The sequence below is a fragment of the Lacerta agilis genome, chromosome 15 (genome assembly GCF_009819535.1).
Source record: "Lacerta agilis isolate rLacAgi1 chromosome 15, rLacAgi1.pri, whole genome shotgun sequence".
NCBI classification, from domain to species: domain Eukaryota; kingdom Metazoa; phylum Chordata; class Lepidosauria; order Squamata; family Lacertidae; genus Lacerta; species Lacerta agilis.
The window spans coordinates 17,927,351-17,950,118 of record NC_046326.1 but is presented as its reverse complement, the minus strand read 5'-3'; the positions used below and the strand labels follow the sequence as shown (position 1 = coordinate 17,950,118).

The following is a 22,768-nucleotide window of genomic DNA, read 5'->3' as shown; positions in this document are numbered from 1 at the left end:
CAGGCATTCCCAGCCCTCCCTAGAGATGCTGGGGATGGAACAGCAGACCTTCTGCATGCAAAACAGATGCTGTTCCGTGAGCTGGGGCTCTTTTCTCCAACCAGCAAGAGCCTGTTCCCACTGTCATCAGTATTTATGCAGTCACCCTGTGAGATTCTCTCAACCATAGGCTCCCGAATGACCACCTGGAGTGATTCCTCAGGCATTTGTGCTCTTTGGCCTGCCAAGGTGGCACCCTGTGGTGCCTGAAGGATCCCTTTGCTAGGGTTCCATAGAATGTCTTACAGCTTGTCCCTCCACAGAGCTGGAAGAAGAGTTATGCCAGGGCGACTCTTTCCTGGATTGCCTGGGAAATGCACTCCAGCTGCTACTTCCCATGTAGTCAGCTTGCTTTTTAGTTACAGATTAAAGTGCTCTTCCAAGAGGTCCTCTATGTTGTATGTGGGTGGGAGCGATGTTGCTGGTTTTGGCTGAGAATCAGCAGTTTAACAACCTTAGGGTTAATCTGGTTGTGCATTTCCCCAACTCAGTTTCTTTCACTTTGTCCTTTCCCGATGAATAGTTTCTCCCTACTTTGTCAGGGTTCCAAGGGTATAGCCCTACATCCTGATCTGACTAGGATTTTTCCTCTCTCTCCAGTCTTTACTGGCTTTTGACAGTCTGTGTTTTGGGCTGTTCACTCCCCAAAGCCAGAAGGCACATTAACACCACTTCTTGCAGCCCTGCCTGTCAGTGGATGTTGAGTGAGTGTTGTCCTTGGCTGTGATCCTGTAAGTACCTGCAGCCAAAAGCTCCTTTGTCTTCCAATGTTGGTGTTGCTGTCCCAGTCATTTGCCTTTAAGATGAGAAGAAAGACTAATGGCCACTTAGGATCTGAAACCTTGAAAGCTTTCCGAATGATTGTTTTTCCTGCCACTTGTAATATCATAAGTGATGCTGATTTAGTGGAATGGGGGCGGAAGCACTAGACAGCAGGCCAACAAAGGTGCAGCGAAACAGCTGTTTTCCCCAAAAGTCTGGTGAGTATCTTGTCAGTATAAGCGATGACCACATTTCAGTATAATTTCCTGTCAGGGTGGCTGAAAAGCGTTTTAGATGTCCTGATAGCAGACACCTTTAAGAATTAGATCAATCTATGATTTTACTTCTTGGGCCCCCAAGAGAAGCATCACTGCCTTCTAATTACAACATAGCTGCTGCACAGGTTCACCATTCTGTGTTCAGGGGTTGAAAAAGAAACACAACAACAGACCGTTACCAGCTCTTCAACTGTCAGTGCATGGTTTCTCAAACTTGGGTCTCCCACTCTCTTTGGACTACAACTCCCATCATCCCTAGTTAGCAGGACCAGTTGTCAGGGATGATGGGAATTGTAGTTCAAAAACTGTTGGAGACCCACATTTGGGAAACCCTGTTTCAGTCAATCTGGAGACATTTTCAAATGGCTAGAATGTGGTTTCTTAAAAAACTTTGTTGGCTGCCCTGTGTTTTGAATCATGCCAAAGTCCAGGCTCCTTAGCATCCTGCAGTGGTGTTCCTTCTAAGGGTGGTAGGCAGTTGGTTAGCATGGCATTTCCCCATGAGTCTGGGAAGAGCCGGAATTCAAGGGCAGAGCACATACCTTGTATAGATGAGGTCCCAGGTTCAATCCCCAACAGCATCACAAGGTAGGGCTAAGAATGTCCCTTGCCTGAAACCCTACCAGTCAGTGTGGCTGGGTGGGCCAATAGTCTGGCATGGTATAAGGCAGCTTCCTGTGTACCTGGACTTTGTCCTGGCTCAGTGGGACACTTTGTTATAAGATAGTACTCTAAAGGTACAGAACAACTGTCAGTTTGTAGTAATTGACTGTTGCCATTATTGTGTAGTGCCAGGTCAATAGTGGAGACCAATAGCAGAAGGCTTGACTGAATAATTCTGTTCAATACAGTGCGATGAAAAATGCACCAAAGCTCTCTTCCACATGGGGAAAGCATACTTGGCCCAGAAGCAGTACAGTAAGGTAAGACATGTTGACTTTTAGGCATTCATATCTGTTCTATGCCAGTTTATCCATTCATTTAGACAGTTATCCAGAATTCTCTTGGTTTTCACACTGCTGACTTCTGTTTGTTCTTACGTGCTTATTTGTTTATAGAAAGAAAGGCGAGCGCCAAAAAGAAGGTATGCTAAGCAGCCTGGTTCTGATGAAATCATGTTCAGAATGTGTAGGTTTGCTGCTTTTGCAGTTAACTTGCTGACGAAAATGTTGCAAATCTTTTTTATGAGTTTTATTTTAAATCATCTGTTGTCTCTATTCTAAGGGAGGAAAAGCAAAGGAGTTGATCCATGTCTGGGTTGGAGATACCCAGGAGAAAAAGTAGATTTTCCTTTCTAGCACCTGTCTGCAGGAATGTTTGATATTGAATAGTTTCAGAGCAGGCATGGAGGGGGAAACGTAACCCTTTCTTGCCCCTCTTTAAATTTAACCTGTTTCCTCTGAAGTCAGTATTTGCATTGGGAGGAAATTCCCCATTGATGGATCTCCTGTAATTGTCTCGCCTATAAAATCTTGCCCTTATTCTTTCAGTCCAGAGAATGCTACCTGAAGATTTTAGACATTGATCCTGGAAAAGAGAAGCTGTGCAAAGGTAAGGAGTATAAAGAGCCTTTCACCTTCCTGCTGCTGGCATCCTGCTGTCGACTTTAAACAGAACATACTTCCTGTATTTTGAAACATGATGTTTGTACTTTTGGCTTGCTGTTACTTAAGCACCAGGACCCGACACTTAATTGGATCACCGTGCTTTATGTTCACTGAATTCCATTCCATTAGTTTTTGCTATAGGTTATGTGTCCTGTTTAGGTCTACATCCCCCCCCCCCCTTTGGACTTTCAGACTACATACACCAAGTAGACTTGGAGGAGAAACGACAGCACGAGGAAGAGAGGGCCATGGAGGAGCTTGAATCTGGAAAACACACAGCTGTGTCAGTGAAGGAGTTGCTCCAGAAGCTCCGCAGCCCCGATGAGAACATTCTGTACTATGCGGATGGGATTAGGCTTCTGACTGCGTTGATGCAAGACTGTGAGTACCCCCAGGATGTGCATGTAAGTAGCAGGCCTCTTGTTTGAGAAGTGCTCAGCACTTGTGACCTGAAATGCTGCTTACTGAAAGCCTCGAAGAACACTGTTTTGAATGGTGTGTTCTGTGCTGCTTGCTGCTCCCTCTGTCAGCACTGACTTTAGTGATCTTGTTTCTTATCTCTGGGTATTGGGTGAGCATGTCATGATACTTCTCTGACATGATTATCTTTGAATTTGTTACAGGCACTGAGCAAGCCTTATTTAGGACAAACAATGGCTTCAGTATCATCAGTGACAACGCAGTCGTACAACGGTAAGGTCTCTCAGGTGAAGAGAACAGAAGGGTGTTACAGGCCAGAGCAATAGCAAGTCTATTTCCAAGAAACACAATCGCCTGTGTGAAATTCAGATGGGCTGATCAGCCGATAATGTGGCAGCCAGTTGCAAAGTTTTACTGACTTCTAGGTGACCCTTTGCACACACACAAAAATCTGCTCTTTTGGATGTGTAAAGGAAAATTGACTTTGGTGCATCCTCCATGCTCCTTCCGAAGGCTTAGTCTTTTTAATTTGTCAAGCCTGAGGGCAAGTGTAGGTTAGGAAAGCATAATATAAAAGGGTATCAGATCTAGTAGTTCTAAAGCACCACATTCACCCAAGGCTGAAGAGCTCCACTAGTTTCAGCCAAAGGCAATGTATGCTGTGCTGATTGTCACCAGGAAGGGAGTTCAGGCCCACTTTGCTCTAACTGCTGAAACTTTTCCTCAGTATCTCTTTAATGTTTTTAGAATCAAAGCAGAGGGTCTTCCTGCAGGATTTATGAGCTCCTTGCTTCATATTGTTTCATTTTTGCAATGTGCTAAGTTGTACTTCTTGAAAAGCAGCAACTCTGGTGACTTAAAGTGCTATTCTCAGCTGCCTAAATCTGATGCCTGGAAGAGATCAAAGACATTTGTTCACTGCTGATTTCTTTTTAATTCTTTCGGAAAACCGAACAAAGAGAGATCCAGGGGAGCTGTAAGTGGAATGAGTGAATGTGAGCAAAAGCCGCCTGTGCAAAATGTAATAGTAACTTGAATGGTATCTTGAAGTCCGCAATGATTCAATCCATTACGATGGGAAGAATCTTTTAATGGCTTTGTGGGAGAAAACAGGAGGCCTCTTGCAAGGCACCTGGAGAAATGTTAAAGCTTAGAACTGAGGTATAAGAACATAGGAAGCTGCCTTGTATTGAGACAGACCATCAGTTTTTGCTTTCTAAGTAGACAGATAAAATCCTGCACTCTGCTAGGGTGGCCCTGATTCACATTTTTGGGCGAACAATTTTTTTGCCAGCATAGCATTGTTGTGTAAATAAATACATGGCCTGGCTGGGCAACATGCAGCCTGAGAAAGCACCTTTCATGATTCCAAAGCCTGCACCAATGTTTTAAACCCCAGTTTGTCCAAACAAAAGGCTGTGCTTCATTTGTTTCCCTATTCTGTGGGACCAACACATCTCCTAGGACCTGCCCCTCTCCTTGATGTTTAATGAACCTGTTTATTTTCCAGGGTCTTCCACACCAAGACAAAATCCCCTGATGAAGTGGAACTGTTTATTTCCATTCTCCTTCTGTGGCAAGCAGCCTGCAAAGACAATGGTAATCAACATCAATTATTGTTAATGTATTACGGATACGGCTTTGACTCTGCTTGGAAGCATTGTTTTCAATGATTCACTCCTGCGAGTGTTCATCTTGCCAAGATCCTGCAACAAAGATTTGCAGGTCAAATGTAATTACGGCAAGTACAGCATCAGCAGTAAACCTCTGGACTTCCCACTAACAACTCCCTGAGGCCCTTCACAAAGCTTCTGCCCATTAAACTTTTTATATTCAACCTACTTCTGGGAACTCCCACCTTGGCCTCCTCTTTGCTTGTGCTTGGACTTCAGGAGCACTTTCTTTGCTAGTAATAACTAATAGTCCTTTGCAGTTAATAATGACAGTGGTGTAGCAAGATTGCCACAGGGGAGAGGTTTTGCATCATCTTATTGTCTTTTGTGTCCATGTGGCTCTGAAAATCCTTGACTTAAGTTATGTGTCAGTGCCAGATTGAAATGGTTAGACATGGCTCAGTCCCACATTTGTGTTAGACAAAGGAGTCCGGTTAGCGTCAAGCTTTCTCTGAAGGCATGTTCTCAGAAATGAGATGGCTGCAGGATACAGCCAAAGGGACCAGAGGTTTCTTTCTTTAGGGAATAGATTTTGAAAAAGATGGTGGAGAGAAATGAGCTAGACAAGTTTCTGGAGCATGAAGTTGTTCAAATTAAGCCTTAAGCCGCACTTCTTGTGTCCTCCAGTGATGCTTGAAAGGTAGGACTAAAAGAGACATGTGAATTGCTTCTCATGTATGAATGAGATATATAATTTGCCCTTTAGAAATGGCACGAGGGAGGAGAGAGGGAGAGAAAGGGAGTAATGGAGAGTGCAGACAGAACACTATTCCTTTCACATTTCTCCTACAGACATATTCCTCAAGCAGATGACAGAGCAGTGCTCACATAGCTGAGTGATTCTGGAACAGAAACAAAATTGCTGACAAAGGACTTTTAGAGCACCTGGTGGAGCAAGCTGAAATTTTCTTGTTTTCCTTTCTTTCTTGTTTTCTTTTCCAGAGGAGAACCAGCGCCTGCTTCTCACTCATCCTGATGTCAACCTGCAACTTCCTTCTCTGTTGCTCTCTGAGGTGCCCAAAATCCAAGAAGAGTGCTTATCCCTGCTTTCTCTCTATGCAGAAACAGAGAATGGGAGGATCCTGTTGGTCCGACACCTGGACACAACTAGGTATTGTATTTTAATCTGGCTTGCTTAAGCAGTCCCAGTCCTTCTGCAAAAACAAGGAAGAGCAGGAAAAATTGTCGGGGCTGAAACAGTCATGTTGGGGCTCAGTCTCTGAAGCTGAGATGAGCAGTACAAGCATCAACATATTTTCAGTCCCAGTGTTAGCTTCTCAGACTGCTTGGAATGGGACCTTGGTTTTTAAAGTTTGAGGAGCATTCCTTCAGCATCTTTTGCCTTTTTGATTGGGAATTGGGCTTGTCTTCATTGAGTCTGACTTGACTTCCTTTTTTTCCAGTTTCTGAAGAATCTTGCATTTGGCCTTGGGGCTTGCACTTCACTTTCCAGTGTTTTGTCAAGCAGTCACTTACTGAGGGGTGGGGAACAATATTCAGATTGAGGGCTACATTCCCTCATGGGCAGCCTTCAGGGACCACATGTTAGGGGTGCCTGAGGCGAAAGTGGGCAGAATAATAGGTGCGACAGAAGGGTACATTCTAGCCACACAAGCACCAGAATTGTCTTCCTGTCTTCCTGCCTGCCTGCCTGCTTGTATCTCTCTCATCCCTCTCTCCATCCAGGCAAGCAAGAGACATAGTCACAGTTAAGCAGTTGAAGAGGGGGGACATATTCTGTAAGAGTTCCAAGGGCCAAACAGAGAGGCCCAGAGGGCTGGGTTGGCCCCTGGGCATGATGCTCCCCACCCCTGTGCTCATCCAATCTTACACACCAAGGGTGTCCCTTTCAGTGGAAAGCAGGAAAAGGAATGGGGATAGGGAGATTCTGCTTCCTCCTCCTTCAGCAATAGCTCCTTCTTGCTGGGCACCTGAGTTCAGAAGATGGCAAAGCACTTATTGACAAGCTAAAGCAAAATGGCTGTTCCTTAATTTCTTTGGGGAAACACACATCAATCTCCCTGGGTCCCCTCACCCCCAGTAATACGTTTGCTGGTAATAAAGAAAAACTCCCACCAAGAAATTTCAAATAGTCTCTGGGGGAAATGGCACCCCAGCAGTGTAATTAATAACAAAATACTTCACTGTTTTGCATTGTTTGTAAGCCTAGCCAGGAATTAAAAGGCAGCTCAGTGTATTGAAGAAGTCCCCTCTGGTGTCATGGTGAAAGGCTGTGCTCTTGCCTGCTTGGAAAGTCTGGTTTAAGCTTGTATAGTTAGCGGATGGAGCAGCAGTTTGCAAGGGTTTAGCAGAAGGTGAGGTGTAGATGAATATGCAGCTGTTTGGGACTCAAAGCTGTTCTCCTGGGGTTGAGGCTGATGGAGCCACCAAGGCAGCAGCAGACTGAATAGCTATAGCAGTTCCTATCTGTTCTCTCCCAACTCTACCATGGCTGCTTTATGTCAGGCAAGTCTCCAGGTGTTCCACATTGCAGCTGTGGCAGATGTCAGGACCAGGGAGTGAATGAGCTGCAGCTGCTTTCTCTCTTGCTTCTTCTTCAAGAGATCTAAAGGTCTTTCCAGTGTGTCTGAGAGCATTGCCCTCATTAGGGCTGTAATTCACAAGCTGGAGATGCCATTTTGTGCTAACAACCCAATTGTTAAGCCAGTGCATGAAATGTTAGGTTTAAAAAAAAGTTTTCCTTCACTCCTAACTGATTCTACTCAGTCAAACGCAAGGGACATAGAATTCTTACTTTTGCAAAATGTGGTAAACGTCATATCTAAGCACATTTTCTGTAGTTAAGATACCAGGCATATCAATATAAATGCTTCTATAAGCATGTGTTTCCAACTGCAATCAGGACAGATTTTAGTTATTAACTTGATCTTGGAGAAAAAGATCCACTTGCATTCTTCTTGTGCTTTATTTGGACCTTGTATCAATATTTTTTGGAGTTTTAAGCTTGTGCTAGTCAATCTGGAAATTGGAATCAATAACTTCTAGGATTATAGTCCCACTGTGCAGCATTAAAAAGTGTGGGCAAAAGAGTTTATCCGCTTAGATTTGTTGTTTTTAATTTGGACAATCCCCCTAGTTGAAGAATAACATAAGTTTAAATACATCATTTCGATATAATAGAGGAACAAAAGACATTTCTAACACTTGTACCAACATTTAATAACATGAAGTTCCAACACTGAGGCAAATACATTTTTTTTTTTAAAAAAAATAGAATTTCTATTAATAATGCAGCTATATTTTGGTGAGTCAGACTCCTTTGTCCACTTCTGTAGAAAAGACCCAGCACTTCACTGACCGCTTACTGTTCCAGATGACATAGTTTGCCTGTCTGCGCCAATGAATTGCTTGTCTCACCCACCCACTCTAGCTATTTCATGTGATTTTCTCAGCATGAAAGAAGGTGCATCAGAGATATTTGGATTGATAGTTTTCATTGGGAGAGTGACTGCTTTGAGTATAGCTTGGGCTTGTTTCCTTTCAGTGATAAGGACTCACTAAGACTTAGTCCTGTTTTCCTTCCTTTCCTCCCCACCTCTCTGTCTGTGTCTCCCTCTTATGTTAGGTGCCTAGTTCAAATAAAAATTCAAGGTGCCTTGGAATGCAAATCCAAGGTTTAAGAAGCCCAATTGGGATTCTACCCTGCTTGTTTACCTCTGCTATCTCGCTGACCCAAGACATGTTTGGCTTCTTTTTTCAGGTGGCTACACATCCTTATGTCCTTCATCAAGGTTTTTGACAGCAGAGCTAGGTGTGCCTTGAAATTGCTGACCAGCTTAATCCCAGAGGAGAAGTAAGCTGCCCTACTTAGATTCCTTCCTCATCCGGAACTAGCTTTGGGAGTTTACTGAATCCTGACATTCATGTCTAAACTGTAGAGTGCTTTAGCAGGGCAGTGCTTGCACACTCGTCTGAGAAGGCCGAGGTGACAAGCACTAAAATGCAAGCCTCTAAAGAGCCAGTGTGGTGTAGTGGTTAAGAGCGGTAGACTTGTAATCTGGGGAACCGGGTTTGCGTCTCCGCTCCTCCACATGCAGCTGCTGGGTGACCTTGGGCTAGTCACACTTCTTTGAAGTCTCTCAGCCCCACTCACCTCACAGAGTGTTTGTTGTGGGGGAGGAAGGGAAAGGAGAATGTTAGCCACTTTGAGACTCCTTCGAGTAGTGATAAAACGGCATATCAAATCCAAACTCTTCTTCTTATTCATCTTGATTGGAATAGTTTTGTGGAGGTTTGCTTGTTCAGAGGCAATGTATTGCTGCCTACCAATTGCTAGGGAGCAACAATGAGGGAGGCCCTGCTTGTGGCCTTCCTGGAGCTATCAGGCCTTCCTGGAGGTATCTGGCTGGTTGTTGGGAGAAGCAGAATGTTGGAATACACGAGCCCACCTGGATCTGGCATTGGTATGCTGTCTCTGACAATGGAGATTCCATACGGCCATCATGACTAGCATCCATTGAAGGCCTTGTTCTCCATGAGTCTGTCTATTCCTCTTTCAAGGCCGTCTGAGTTAGTGTTCATCACCATATCTTGTCTTAGTGAATTATGACACTGAGTCAGAGGTTTGGGCATCTGTTTGGAAAGGCTTGGCAGGCTTAATATGTCCCTCCAGTCATCTGTGGAAGAACAAGAGCCGAGGCACCCGGTTATAGCCACTGTAAGAACAGGATGCCGGACTAGATGAGCCATTGGCCTGATCCAGCATGCTCTTGTGTTCTTAAGGTCTAAAGATCAGTCTCACTTTGTTACCAGGTTCAAAATTCAGTGCCGTATCAAACTCTCCACAGAGGCTTTGCCACTATTCATAGAATTACTGGTAAGAATACCTCTCTCTCTTCCTGAATTTTGCTGCAAAGCATTGTTTTTGTCCATTTTGTATGCTGCAGCTTTGTTTCATTTCAGATTTCTGCAAGGATTATTTACAGCTAAAACTGAAATGCTTAACATAGATCTGGAAGATGATAGGCAGGATGAAAAGCTGGAAAAAAATTAGAGGCTGAGTAAGGAAAAACAAAAAACAAATGGGTAGCTTGGATGTTTCCTGAAGCCCTTTTTGAATTCCCAGATTTGTCAGAGGGATTGTGAAGGTGGCAGGTGGGCATGATGATTTTGGGTCTTGAGTAAGTTAGGCATTTGCTTTTCTTTTGCCATACCCTTGTGCCTAACTCTGGTGCACTGGGGCAGGAATCACCATGGAGTCTGAGTTTCTGGATCTGTGAAAAGGGATCCAGAATCTGTTTTTAAGTACTTTTACAAATACTAAATAATGGCATGACAGTTCAGATAGAACTTTAGGTTCCCAAGGTGCTTCTGTCCCTCACCAGTGTTTCATCCATTTTTGTCCTCAGCAATGGGGAAAGAGTTTGTTCATGGCTAGTGTTGCACACTGTGATTCAGCTGTTTTAAGCAGCAGCCCTGGAAATCCCCCCATTCCTTCTGGAGCTGAGTGACAAGGACATGGCATGAAATCCTCATAACAGCTGGATGAAGCCGTTTTCATTCACCATGCATTCCAAAAAAAAAATATTACATTGTTGGATTGTTTTCTGCTGATCTCAGGGCTGCCCCCAACAAAGGTTTGGCATTTCCTCAGGAATGTTCATTTCCAAATACTGTAATGAAGGATTATTTTTTCAGTATAGAGGGAATCTTCTAAAATTTCTAGTCTGGTTGTGGTGTATTATGGGTGGATATACAACAGAATTCACATTGCCCCAACCTGTTTTCACTCATTTCCCAAGAGTTCTGCTGAGACACTGAACAAGCTGGGCCTTGCCCATTGCATTGCCATCATGGGAGACATCTGCTCTGACGTGGTCATCCGAATGCAGATGACTGAAAGCCCAGATTGCTGGCAGGCCTGTTTGAGCTTTCTGGTGAGTAGGTGTGACCTGGCAGCATGCGCTCCATTGCATTGGCCGAACTTGTCCCCTCCCATCTTGTATGGACTGGGGTTGCTTCCTTCTCCTATTCCTACCTTTGCTTCTCCTGCTGTGCTACTCTATTTTCAATATTTAATTCTTGCTTCTTAAATAAAACACAAAAGTTAATATTGAATGCAAAATTGAACTGCTAAGACAAATCCCACCCAATAATAATCAAACCCAAATGTTGATGCAACCACAGATACAAAGCTTCAGTCATTTTTTAAAATGTGGCTTTTTGAAATGACCCTATAGACTAGAGCAATAATTTAAGTCACTTTTGCTTTAACCATACTATTCCAAAGCATTAACTGTTTCAGAAAATAAACCCCATTCCTCACAAGTAGAAGTTTGTAATCTCACCTTTGGAATGGGGTGGGGGGTGGGGAGAAAGTCAACATAAAAGGGAAGTCCAACCAGAAATCTTCCTTTCCTGTTGCAATGGACAGGTGACCTCCTTTAAGAACTTGTCACTGTTTTAATAGCATCATACTCTCTCATCTGGATCTACTACGGTGTTATGGTCTCATGTAACTAACTACCTGAAATTGCCTCATACTGAGTCAGACCATTGATCCAAATAGTCTATTAATGCTTGTGTAGTAATTGGCAACGGCTTTCCAGGGTCTCAGGGAGAGCAAATTCTTTTTCACCCTTTCATCTGGAGATGCCAGGAACTGAACTCAGGACCTCTTAAGTGAAAAACATGTGCTTTGCCTGCCCCCAAGGAGTGGTCAGATTCAATGAGTGACCAAAAGGGGAGTGCATAGTCCCTGGAGCAGGAAATATGAGGAAGCTATGGAGCCCCGGACACTGAGATTTCCACATATCTGAACTGTTTTTGGGAAATCCTAGTGTGCTTATTTTGTCTTCTTCCTGTGAAGGATAAGTGCTGGAATAAAGGCACGGCCATCAGATACCCAGAGTGTCTCTATGCACTGCTTGGCCTGATGATGAACCTCTCTTTGGAACCCAATTTGCTCCTTCAGGTAAAGTGTTGGGCTCTCTCACCTATCCTTTAGTTGATTTGTTGGTTTTCCCAAAGCAGATTTGAATTTAATACCTTTGTGAGCCTTCCCACTTCTGCTGCTGTAGCTGTGAAGCTGTGTGTGGTCTTTTACTTTCTCATAATACGCCCCTATATCCACCCACCCCCAATTCCTAAGGACAGATGCACCAGCCAGTAACCTCTTTTTTAAAATTAGTTTTTATTATTGGTTTTTTGTGTTACAAAACAAACGGGGAAGTACAACTATTGCCTCCACTTTTTCAAAATTCATTTACATTTAGTGAGAGACTTTTGTCATAGACATCTTGCAATGTCTCTTTGGGGAAGAGAGAAAGGGAGGGAGAGAGATGGGGGTACTATTTTTTGTTCTGTTTCATAGTGTTAGTGTGGGGATTTGGGTCAGCATCACGTGGGTAGGCCCTTTGTTTATATTTTTATTGACAAGAGATGAGGGGGTCCAGAGCTTGGTTCCTCCCCACAAAGAGCAATGGCAGCATGACATAGGATACGAAATAAACTCAACCCAGTGGTAAAAAATGTGGTCTAAACCACCATTTAAACCCATCTTAGCCATATTATTATTATTATTATTATTATTATACCGTCCTATACCCGGAGGTCTCAGTGCAGTTCACATAAAAAGATCACAGTATATAAAAATATAAAATAAAAACAAAAGCAATAACCCAATAATCCCCCCCCCCCCCGAAAAAAGGAGAAATATATGAGCAGGTTGATGGTAATTTGGTTGCACAATAGGTGGCATATTATGTTGTTCAGTGAGTTTCCTCTGGTGCAGCTGTTGCATTCTTCTGTTGTGCTACATTAAAACTCACCGGTCTGCTAGTGCACAAGTCCTTGCAGTTAGCTGATGGAGAATGTTGGATGCAGTCCGTAGTGACAAGCTTTGTCGCTGAGAAGGGATCTGAATCAAAAACTGTCCAGTCCAAGTATAAATTTACTGCCCTGTGACTTAGAGCACTGTTATATGTCATACCTCAGAGGAGCCTTCCTGCTAATCCAGTAATTAGGAGCAGTAATTAAGTTGCTGTTCTCAGCTGACATTCTCACCTTATTGGTTCTTTTCAGGATCTTGCCATAGAGATTTCTGGGAAATGCATGTCCCTCTTTGACTGTAAAGAGGGAAGAATTGTGACAGTAAGTGGTACTTGAGTTGAAGGAAAATGGTAGAATTAATATTAAATGAATATGTTTTGTTGCTCTCACAGTGCTGTGATGTAAATTTGATTTCTTATTGCGGTTTAATTATATAAATGTATATTATGTATTATATAATGTGCTGGCTTTGGTTTTAACAAAGAGAGGGCTATAAATTGCCTACATAATGCTCTTAGGTCTATTCTTATCGTCTCTTGAGGAAGCATGCAGATTGGGACTGGGATGTTGCCAGAAGCAGAGAAAGGTTTGGGGGCAAAAGGCAGTGGGAGGGAAAGAAGCAGGGGCTAGCTTGGAATGCCCACAGACTGCCTGCAGATGATTATGGCTCAGAAATGAAGTTAGCAGTATGTAACTGGTGAATCCTCCTCCTTCTTGGGAGTCACTTCTCTTTGCTCCCAATCATGATGCCTTTGTCATGCCACTCTGGCTTTAACTAGGGATTTTAGCTTGGGAACTGAAGCACAAATAAATGTAGGAGTTGTCATCCTATAGCCTGAGCTATGCTTTGTCTCAGATTAATACCAAAACGAAGAGCCACAGTTTGTCAGGCATGATGACCTTCCTTTCCAGATAATAAATGTTTAGTATTTGCTTGCTGTTTTTTTTTTCTTTTTCTTTTTCTAGGAAGGAAAGAAAATTATGTTCTAGGGATGACAAACAGTACTATAAGATGCAACCCGGAGTGAGGTGGTGCAGGGGGGCAAATATGTGCTTGCTGTTTTATTTTCTGCCTTGACGGTATTTATCCAGCAATATACAAAAACTAAAAGGTCCAGTCAGCTCTGGCAAGGGACCATGACATGAACAAATATGATAGCTTGTTTTTTGAAAGAAGACAAATCAACTTCTCTCTCTTACCGCCACCTCCAAATTTCTTTCTTCTCCTTAAGCGAGCAGTTGGGCTTTTAAGTCACATCCTGCCAATAAGTCCAGAGGCACGGGAAGAGGCGATAAAAGATGGTGTGGTGAGGAAAATGATCAGATTTCTCAAGGTAATTAGCCAATTTCAGGTTTTTGTAACATCTAGAAAATCAATATTTTTATGACAGTACCATGTAGAATGACTGTATGGTTGAACCTGGGATATAGGAGCATGGGAAGCTGCCTTTATACAGAGTCATATGATATCTACACTGGCTGACAGTGGCTGCCCAGGATTTCAGCCAGAGCTCTCTCCCATCCCTACCTGAAGATGCTGGGGATTGAACCTGGAACCAGGGGTGAAACTAGGCTTTATTTCACCCGGGTCAGACTCAGTTTGGCACTCCCCCATGCGTATTTGTGGACACACACACACACAGGCTGGGAGCCTCAATGGCACCCCTTTGGAGGCTTCACCCAGGGTAAAAAACCTGGCTAGCCCCTCCCCGGTAGTTATGGCTCTGCCTAGGGCCTTCTGCATGCAAAGCAGATGCTCAGCCACTGAGCTGCAACCCTTCCCCTGCCTTATACTGAATCAGAAGAAGCAAAAAGCACTGGGTGCAAAATGGACTCTCTGTTTATACAGAAACTAGGGTTGCTTATTATAGGCTCTCTCTCTTCTTTCTTCCCTGAAAGAGTTCACACTTTAAACTATGTGGAATCAGAACATTGGTGCATCTAGCCTGGTACTCATTGTTGTTTTTGCTGTGATGAAGCAGATTAGCCCAGCATTTGCCAGTTCTGAATTGGTAGTTTTCCCCTAAAGTCTATCTTGCCACCTGTTGCATGAGATCTTTATAGCTGGAGATGCCAGGGATTGAACCTGTGGCCTGCAAAGCATGTGCTCTACCACTGAGCTATAGGCCCAACCTTTCCTTAGTATATAAAGGTAAAGGGGCCCCTGACTGTTAGGTCCAGTCACGGACAACTCTGGGATTGCAGCGCTCATCTGGCTTTACTGGCCGAGGGAGCTGGCGTACAGCTTCCGCGTCGTGGCCAGCATGACTAAGCCGCTTCTGGCGAACCAGAGCAGCGCACGGAAACGCCGGAGTGGTACCTATTTATCTACTTGCACTTGATGTGCTTTCGAACTGCTAGGTGGGCAGGAGCTGGGACTGAACAACAGGAGCACACCCCATCGCAGGGATTCAAACCGCCAACCTTCTGATCGGCAAGCCCTAGGCTCTGTGGTTTAGACCACAGCGCCACCCGCATCCCGGTTCCTTAGTATATATACACACCTTATAAATAATTTCTGGGATTGCCCAACTACCTGCACTGCTATTCGGGTTCTTCCCCTGCTGCCCCTTCCTCCAGTGTGGCAACGTTCTTTCCAGTAATTTTTATAGTAGTTCAGCCACACTCTTTGGCTGAAAAAGAAGAGCCTTCAGAACATAAGACAGCTGCAGTTTTGCAATCTAAAAGAAGGAATTAATAGAAGGAAGGTACCATGACACAGTGCCTTGAATACATCTTAGCCCTTTAAAACCAGGGGAGAAGCAGCAGTGCACCCACCTACAATGGTACTCTCACTGCTTTCAGCTTCCCCCACCCCACCCCAGGAATCCCAGAAGTTGTAGTTTAGTGAGGAGGTTGAGATACCTCACCTCTTAACGTAACTGTTATGTCTGGATGGAGTCACAGCAGATAAAGGATGCTTGGAAACTGCATGAGATTCATAGCATGGCTATGCCTCACTCCCAGCATATCCAGTCTGCAACCATTTGAAGATTTCTAGGCATTCCTTTGACATCTTAGCATGGCAGCAATCAGGTCAGTGCCCACTTTTGCCACCGTTCCATCTTCACCCATGCAGGCTACTGCATGCATAATACAATGAAAAAAATATAATGAATATGTATAAGATAATGAAAAGCAAAATTTAGCAGGAGCAGAGAGGAAGGGAAATAATTTACAGAATGTTGGATGACTCTGTGGCATTAGCTCTTCACATTTAAATAATGTTTTGGCCCAGAGAAAATGGACCGGGTACCTATGAAAGCTGAAAGAAGAGACCTTTTATACGGTCTATTTAATGTGCAGTGAAGCCATCCCTTGGATGGATTTATTCCCTCATCAGCAATTCATGTATGGAAATGAACCATAAGAAGCATCATTAGAACTGCATATTCTTGGGAGTGCCCATATTCCTGTTAGAGGTCACAGACTGTTGTAGTGTTAGAGCTTGAATCTGATGATGAGGCATTGTCTGGGCATAATTAGGAGCTAATATATTTAAAGATGGAAGAAAATTATTACTCTCAGAATGCCTAAACACCCCATGATTTGCTGCCCTGTCATAAAGCACCCATAAAACTTCTGGAACTGAGGGCCTTGTCCTATATTTCTGAGCCCCAGAGTGCATAACTAGACATTTAATGGGTGCCTCTTTTTTTTACTCCAATCTAGGCAGATGGGCAGATCACACATGGCTATGCAATGAAAACCCTGGCTGTTTGTGCCAAAAGTAGCCAAGAGGCACAGGAAGAGATTGTGAAGCTGGATAAAAGTAAGTGCTGGCTGCAAAGAGTTGATCTGGGGCAAGGACCACAGACAGGGATCTCTGCTGTCTACAGGATGAAGCAGGACTGTTAATCCTGTCTTATGCCCTGTAGAATCCAAATACATTTAACAAACAGGGTAGCCTTCACCGCTGCATAATACGCCCTCCAGTCATTCTTAAAGTGCTGCCTGTTGTGCCTGTTTTCTATGAAGAAAATAGGTTTGTGTGCAGAAAAGTAAACTTACATCTTGTAAGAGGATGGGAACAGTTTAAGGAGCAGAAAAGAGGGATTGCACGCTGTAAGCAGAGTTGTTGGTTTGGGGGTGAGGAGGGAAAATCTCTGTTATAAGACAAACACAAGCTTCCTTGTGAGCTTGACTCTTAATGTGAATGTGGAGACCGGCTGGGGGGCACATTTGTAGAGGAGAGATTAACTGTTCCCCACCAGCAGGTTCTCCCTTAAAAATTCTCTTCTCCCACGTCAGTTTTGACATAGTTCCCCCCCCCAAAAAAAAGCTGGAAGCAACTGAGCTGGGGGAAGAAGGGTGGGGAGTGAAAAGGCTCAGAAGAGGGGAGATTACTTTGGAAAAATTATTTGGGTGTTCCCTTTGCATCACCTTGGCAAATGTGAGTTACTGCAAATGCTTTGCTGAGGGGACACATAGCATATAAAGTAACTAGTTCTGCCCTTTGGAGGATTTTATTGACCCTGATAGGGTCAAGGAGAGGAGCCCTCCCACCTCCCTAGTTTTAGCTTGCCTAGGGCCTGTACAGTGGTACCTCGGGTTACAGACACTTCAGGTTACAGACGCTTCAGGTTACAGACTCCGCTAACCCAGAAATAGTACCTCGGGTTAAGAACTTTGCTTCGGGATGAGAACAGAAATCGCGTGACGGTGGCGTGGCAGCAAGCGGGAGGCCCCATTAGCTAAAGTGGTACCTCAGGTTAAGAACAGTTTCAGGTTAAGAACGGACCTCCAGAACGAATTAAGTTCTTAACCCGAGGTACCACTGTAATGCATTTGAGCCTCTAATGAGAAGCTGAGTTTTGGAGACTTTTTAAACAATAGGCGAGTGACAGTTTGATGCATATACCTTAGTGCAAAACACCCTTTCTTAGGGTCACTTCTGAAAGCATGGTTCTGAGATTATTCCTGAGCAACAACTTTGAGCTTTTGATCTTAGAGCTCATTTAAGTTCTCTTCCCCACCCCCAAATCAAGTTGTTGCATACCTTGGAAGCCTGCTCTTAGAAAGCACTGATGCCTACAGCTGACTGCTCAGACAGTCATTAGAAGTCTGCGTAATAATCTCCATCTAATTGCAAGGTAATATTGGGACCCTGTCTTGGAACAGGTTGACTTTTAGATCATTAGCATGTAACTCCTGCAAGCCAGCTTCCACATGCATGGTGTTTCTGAAAGAGGAGAGCAGTGTCTCTGTTACAATGGGTTCTTTGGAATATGGATGAAGTTGTCCCTCAACCAAGTGTGAACTCCTTGGATCTATCTGGTTCTTTCCCCACCCATAAGCAGGCACCTTAAAGGAAGCTCTCGCACCCTCCTAGCTTGTGGAAAGTCACACCATACCCCTCTCGGTAAAGAACTGCCCTTTGCTGCTTCAAAACCTTTTCAGCCCAGCTCTCTGGCACCCTGACACTAAATTGCTTTCCGTCCAGGCCCTGTAGGTCAGCTTGCAAAATGGCTCCCCTGGGATGTGGGTGGAGCAGCAAGTAGCAGGTTGGCTTTTTTCAGTTTATTAAAAGATTTGATATGAGTTTAATCTGCATTTTCTCCCCACTCCCTGTCCACAGGGCAGCCATGTTACTGCTAGTTCTTCCGTCTCATTTTTCCAAAGAACCATGAGGGTGTTTGGCATAGAGCGGACAGAGTCTTTGGTTACATCCCTTACTCTTTTGTTGATGTTTGACACAGTTTCACTTTGGCTCCACACACCCACCCCCTTTGCAGAATGTAAGATACTGCTGAAGTTTCTCCGCTCAGAGAATGAGGTGTTGGCAGGAAATGCTGCTTTCTGCCTTGGGAGATGCTTTGAGGTGCCTGGAGCAGCCACAGATTTGCTCAATGTGGATATTGTGCGGATTTTATTGAAAGTCGCTGGCAGGGATGCCCAAAGGACGTCTGTGCAAGAGAACGCAGCCATTGCTTTAGGAAAGCTCTGCGCAGCTGATGCCAGGCAAGTATCCACAAATGTGGGCTCACTGAGGATTGCCCTTGTTCTGTTGGTTTTATTTATTTGTTTATTTGGCATATTTATGTCCTGCTGAACTACTAAGTGAAGCTCTCAAGGCAGCTTCGAATATATTTAAAATACAGAAAGATGCTAAACGTTACTATGCATGTAATCACAAAAGGTGAATATTAGTTTTCCCCTTGCCCCAGAAATAGCTGCCAAGCCCCTGACAGGTAAGTCTCTCCTTCCCTCCCTCATTTCCTCCCACAATCCCTGGCTCTGCAGACAGATGCAAGGCACGCTGGGGGAATAAAGGCTAGACCTCTGAGAAACTCATTTTTTGTGGCTTTCTGGTCTCGTTTTGCATTTTTTGTGCTAATATTTATTGGCAGCCACCCTTGGAACTGCTGTTATTTGGCAGATTATGAACAAATATTGTAAATCAGTACGCATTCAGCCACTTTGGTGGGCTTTATACAAACAGCTGTAGTGGTCAAGGCATCAAGCGGTGAATGGTTTTTGTGTGTGAGAGATGATTGCTTGACTGTTCTGACACATCACAGCCAAGTAGTGAGATCAGGGTTTTCCAGTCAGTCAGGTTTTTATCATTTTTTTTTTGACATGTGGAGTGGGCCAGGAAGTGCTGAGTTCTGAGTGCACATGATGTGGCTTTGCTGTGCAGGGAGCATTTGCAGGAGATGTTGCTTTCAGAATAGCTTCACCAGCATCTCAGCTGTTAATCCAGACTTGCCCTTTGTAACATGATTTATGTTATGCAAAATGAACCATGGAAAGAGAAGAACGGAAGTCAATGATATTTTAAGGTTGTTTAAATGAATACTCTAAATTGTAAAACAACAAATTTAATAAAAATTAGAGAGAGAGAAAGAGAGAGTGAGTGAGAGTTGCTGTCTACGACTCTGATGAGTGAGTGACACATAACTTCATCTTTTGCCCTGGCAATTGCCCTTGACTTAATCTTTCTCTTTTGCTTTGCAACTTCTAGGCACACTAGTCGGCTGCGGGAGCTGAATGGAATGGCGGTCCTCAACACCTCTTTGAAGCACATGCAGGGATTTTAAAGGCTTCTGCAAATGTTCCAGAGCATGTTTACAAAGTCTGCCATATCTCTGGTCAGGGCTGCACTTTGTTTTTGTAATAAAGAGGATTAATAGGAACAAGGCTACTGTTTGGTAATTCATGGAGGGGGAGATAAAAGTATTGGAAGGATGACTTGAGTTAATACAAAGCCTGAGGCCATGCCTGGATGAAAGAGGCTTTTTACCCTTCCCACTTTCCATGAGCACATTTTTGGTATGATAGAAGTTGCACCATTTCAAGAGGGCTCTTAAATACCCACTGGTTTCCTTGTTGCAGAAGCCACTTGTCAATGGTTAACCAGCTTTCTTAGGTGTCGATTTTCATGCCCAGATAGGTAGAGAGCATTAAAAATAATATGAGTAAATGTGTTCCTTTTTAAAACAAAATAAAAAATAAACAAATTCCTTCCAGTAGCACCTGTATCTGAAGAAGTGTGCATGCACACGAAAGCTCATACCAAGAACAAACTTAGTTGGTCTTTAAGGTGCTACTGGAAGGATTTTTTTTATTATTTTTTTTTACTATGGCAGACCAACACGGCTACCTACCTGTTCCTTTTTAAGGTGAGGGTGATGTGTATGCCCGAGACAGACATTGACAATAGAAGGTTATTAACAAAAATTGGCAGTTGTCAGTCTTAAAGAATAAAAGAGGAAATTTGAGGCGGAGCTGTGTGGAGGGTAAATTGGACTCTATGCAGAGCAGCAGCAGCAGCAGCTTAGCACATACCGTACCTCCTATTTCTGAAAGACCAAGCAACACACTGAATGCACACAGAAATCTATTGCAAGGTCAGATGTGGACCTGGCCTCCAGACTGGCGGATTTAGCTTCAGTACTTCTTTGCTGCTTAATCAGGTTGCAGTAATATAATCAAAATGGGCAGCCAGCCTATGAAGAGGAGAAAAGAAACAGAAAAGTAAAGGGCAAGCTTATTTGATTTCAGATTGGCTCTTCTCTTCTCCCTCCTTGACACTTTTAGATGGCTATTATGCCAAAAGCAGCAGATGTAAAATTAGATATCATTATGTCCTCTTGGGAGCAGCTGATGAGTGTATTAATCTTCCCCACTTCAGAGGAAGGTGCTGTTTGGAGTGAGTTGGGCTTTCTTCCAAGCCAGATATGATGGCTGGCTGGAAGGGGCTGCTTCTCATTTGACACTGAACACCAGCACAATGGTGTTGGTCACTTTGGGTCGTGGGCCCTGGTGGATACTGGTTTAATCACCTTCACTTGGTGGTCACTCTATTCTGCACATTTTAATTGAATAGGTCTCAGGTTGTACTTTTGCATTCTGTTGCTATTCTTCACAACATTTTCCTGTATGCTCATGTATATCGAAACCTTTCTTCTGAAGATAACCCTTCATGCATCTGATGGAGCAGACTCTAGTCCACGAAACTATAAGCCAAAACCAAGTTTTTTTATCTTTAATGTATCACAAGACTGGATGATTATTATTGTTATTATTAGCGTTATTATTTGGATTAATAAATGCACACAAACATTTCTGGTCCTGCCGATGTGGGCAAACCCACCCCATATAGGCAGCCCATGCCGGCAGTGCCATTCCAAATTTAAAAAAACACCTTTGCTCCCCCCCCCAAAGTTCAACAATTCTGCTAAAAAAAAAAGCAACAACTTTTCTGTCCAGATTTTCACTGTTTGATATATAGCAACCCTAACCACATATGAATCAGAAGACTCTTCCCTCCATTGACTCAGTCTCTTCAAGGGACAGCTAAAACATGCTTTTATAGTGTCACAGGATGGCTTTGTTATAGTTAATCCATTGAAAAGAGTCAGGAACTTCTGAAGGAGGAGCCTCATAACATGTTATCTTCAGTACATCTTTGAGGTCGTCTTTGATTCCTTTTTCTCCCTTCCAGGCATTGACCAGACCCCCAGGACTTCTTTGCTTCAGCAGAGCTGCTGTTTCAGACTATGCCTTGGCCTTCTTGAGCAGCAAAGTTGGCCCTTTCCCCCTCAAAGTCACATTTTACCTTCTCCTGTAGAGGATTACAACATTGATTCTGGAGCTGTGACACATTCTTTATACAATACGGGTATTATTTCACGTTTGCAAAGCTCCATGCTGGATCCTTCTGCACCCATGTCAAGTGATGGATCCAGAGTCCTCCTGTTCTTTTTTCTGCCCCTTTGATTGTGAACAGGCTCTTCTGTAACCACTAGATGGCAAACTGGTTACTCATTAAATTCTTCCACCAAGACACATATGCAAACTCCTTCAAGAGTTGCTTGGACAATATCCATTGCAGTTGCTGATCACAGCAGTTGGCTGACATCCATTGCACTGTTAGGATTATGTTTAGATGTACTGTACTAAATCAGAAGTGTGCATTGGTGTTATTGTGAGCGCTGAGGTCTAAGCTTGATACTTACTCCCTGGGATTGGCTTCCTAGAATTAAAGAAATCCAGCACGACTTAAACAGAAAAGATGTAAAATCGCTTTCCAACTTTTTACAGGGCAGTAAAATGCGGATTCTAAATGCGGAGCTGCTTAATCAAGAAGGTGCTAAGCATTCACAGCCTCCTTTTGGAATCATGCAAAAGTCTTTAATGAGGCTAAGTTTGGAGCCAGCCTCCTTTGAATTGAGTGCAGAAGCTGATTTTTTCAGTGCTAGGATTCAGACTTAAAGCTTATGATATAATAGTAAGAGACTATTTTTCTGTCGCCTGAGTTAACCATGGCTGGAATGAAGAGAAAGCTTTCCAAAAGAGTGTGTCTTGTTACTTTGTAGCCTCACACAACCTGCCTATAAGAACTTAATAAATAATAACAGTAATAATAATAATTTTTACAGGTTAAGAAGTAGTCCTTGGTCTCGTTGTTCATCCCATAGATACCATTTACTCCAGAAAGCAAAAGCAACAGTAATGGTAGCAGGGAGATCTGCGGTACTAGCAAAAGGATTCTGAAGAACACCACCACCAGCCCCGCCAGCAATAACAAGATCCCAGGGGAGAAAACTTTTTATAAATGCCTGCAGTCTCCCCAGTACTTTCAACAGCTGCTGGCTCTGAAAGTTCCAGGCGCTGGGAGCTGTTGATGGCACCTTCCCAAAGCTGCAGAAACTTTTGCTGAACGGGGTAGGCACCATCTTTCAGGAGAGCAGAT

The 22,768-nt window shown here is 43.6% G+C and overlaps 1 protein-coding gene across 6 annotated transcripts in view; it reads left to right on the top strand.

Annotated features, from left to right (window-relative positions):
* Positions 1-19,709, top strand: part of TTC12 (tetratricopeptide repeat domain 12) — a 40,208-nt gene extending 20,499 nt beyond the window's left edge. For 3 of the 6 annotated variants that reach the window (XM_033171872.1, XM_033171871.1, XM_033171875.1), the window contains 15 exons: positions 1,931-2,002; positions 2,570-2,630; positions 2,879-3,067; positions 3,310-3,379; positions 4,617-4,705; positions 5,722-5,890; positions 8,501-8,593; positions 9,553-9,616; positions 10,542-10,676; positions 11,609-11,713; positions 12,823-12,891; positions 13,803-13,904; positions 16,243-16,342; positions 18,306-18,531; positions 19,535-19,709. In XM_033171872.1, coding sequence (XP_033027763.1) covers positions 1,931-2,002; positions 2,570-2,630; positions 2,879-3,067; positions 3,310-3,379; positions 4,617-4,705; positions 5,722-5,890; positions 8,501-8,593; positions 9,553-9,616; positions 10,542-10,676; positions 11,609-11,713; positions 12,823-12,891; positions 13,803-13,904; positions 16,243-16,342; positions 18,306-18,531; positions 19,535-19,610 — 1,620 coding nt within the window. In that variant the 3' untranslated portion in view covers positions 19,611-19,709. Of the gene's footprint in view, positions 1-1,930; positions 2,003-2,569; positions 2,631-2,878; positions 3,068-3,309; positions 3,380-4,616; positions 4,706-5,721; positions 5,891-8,500; positions 8,594-9,552; positions 9,617-10,541; positions 10,677-11,608; positions 11,714-12,822; positions 12,892-13,802; positions 13,905-15,395; positions 15,599-16,242; positions 16,343-18,305; positions 18,532-19,534 lie in introns of those variants that run through there. The other 3 variants (XM_033171873.1, XM_033171874.1, XM_033171876.1) reach the window with 3 other exon arrangements.
* The last annotated feature ends 3,059 nt before the right edge of the window (positions 19,710-22,768 follow it).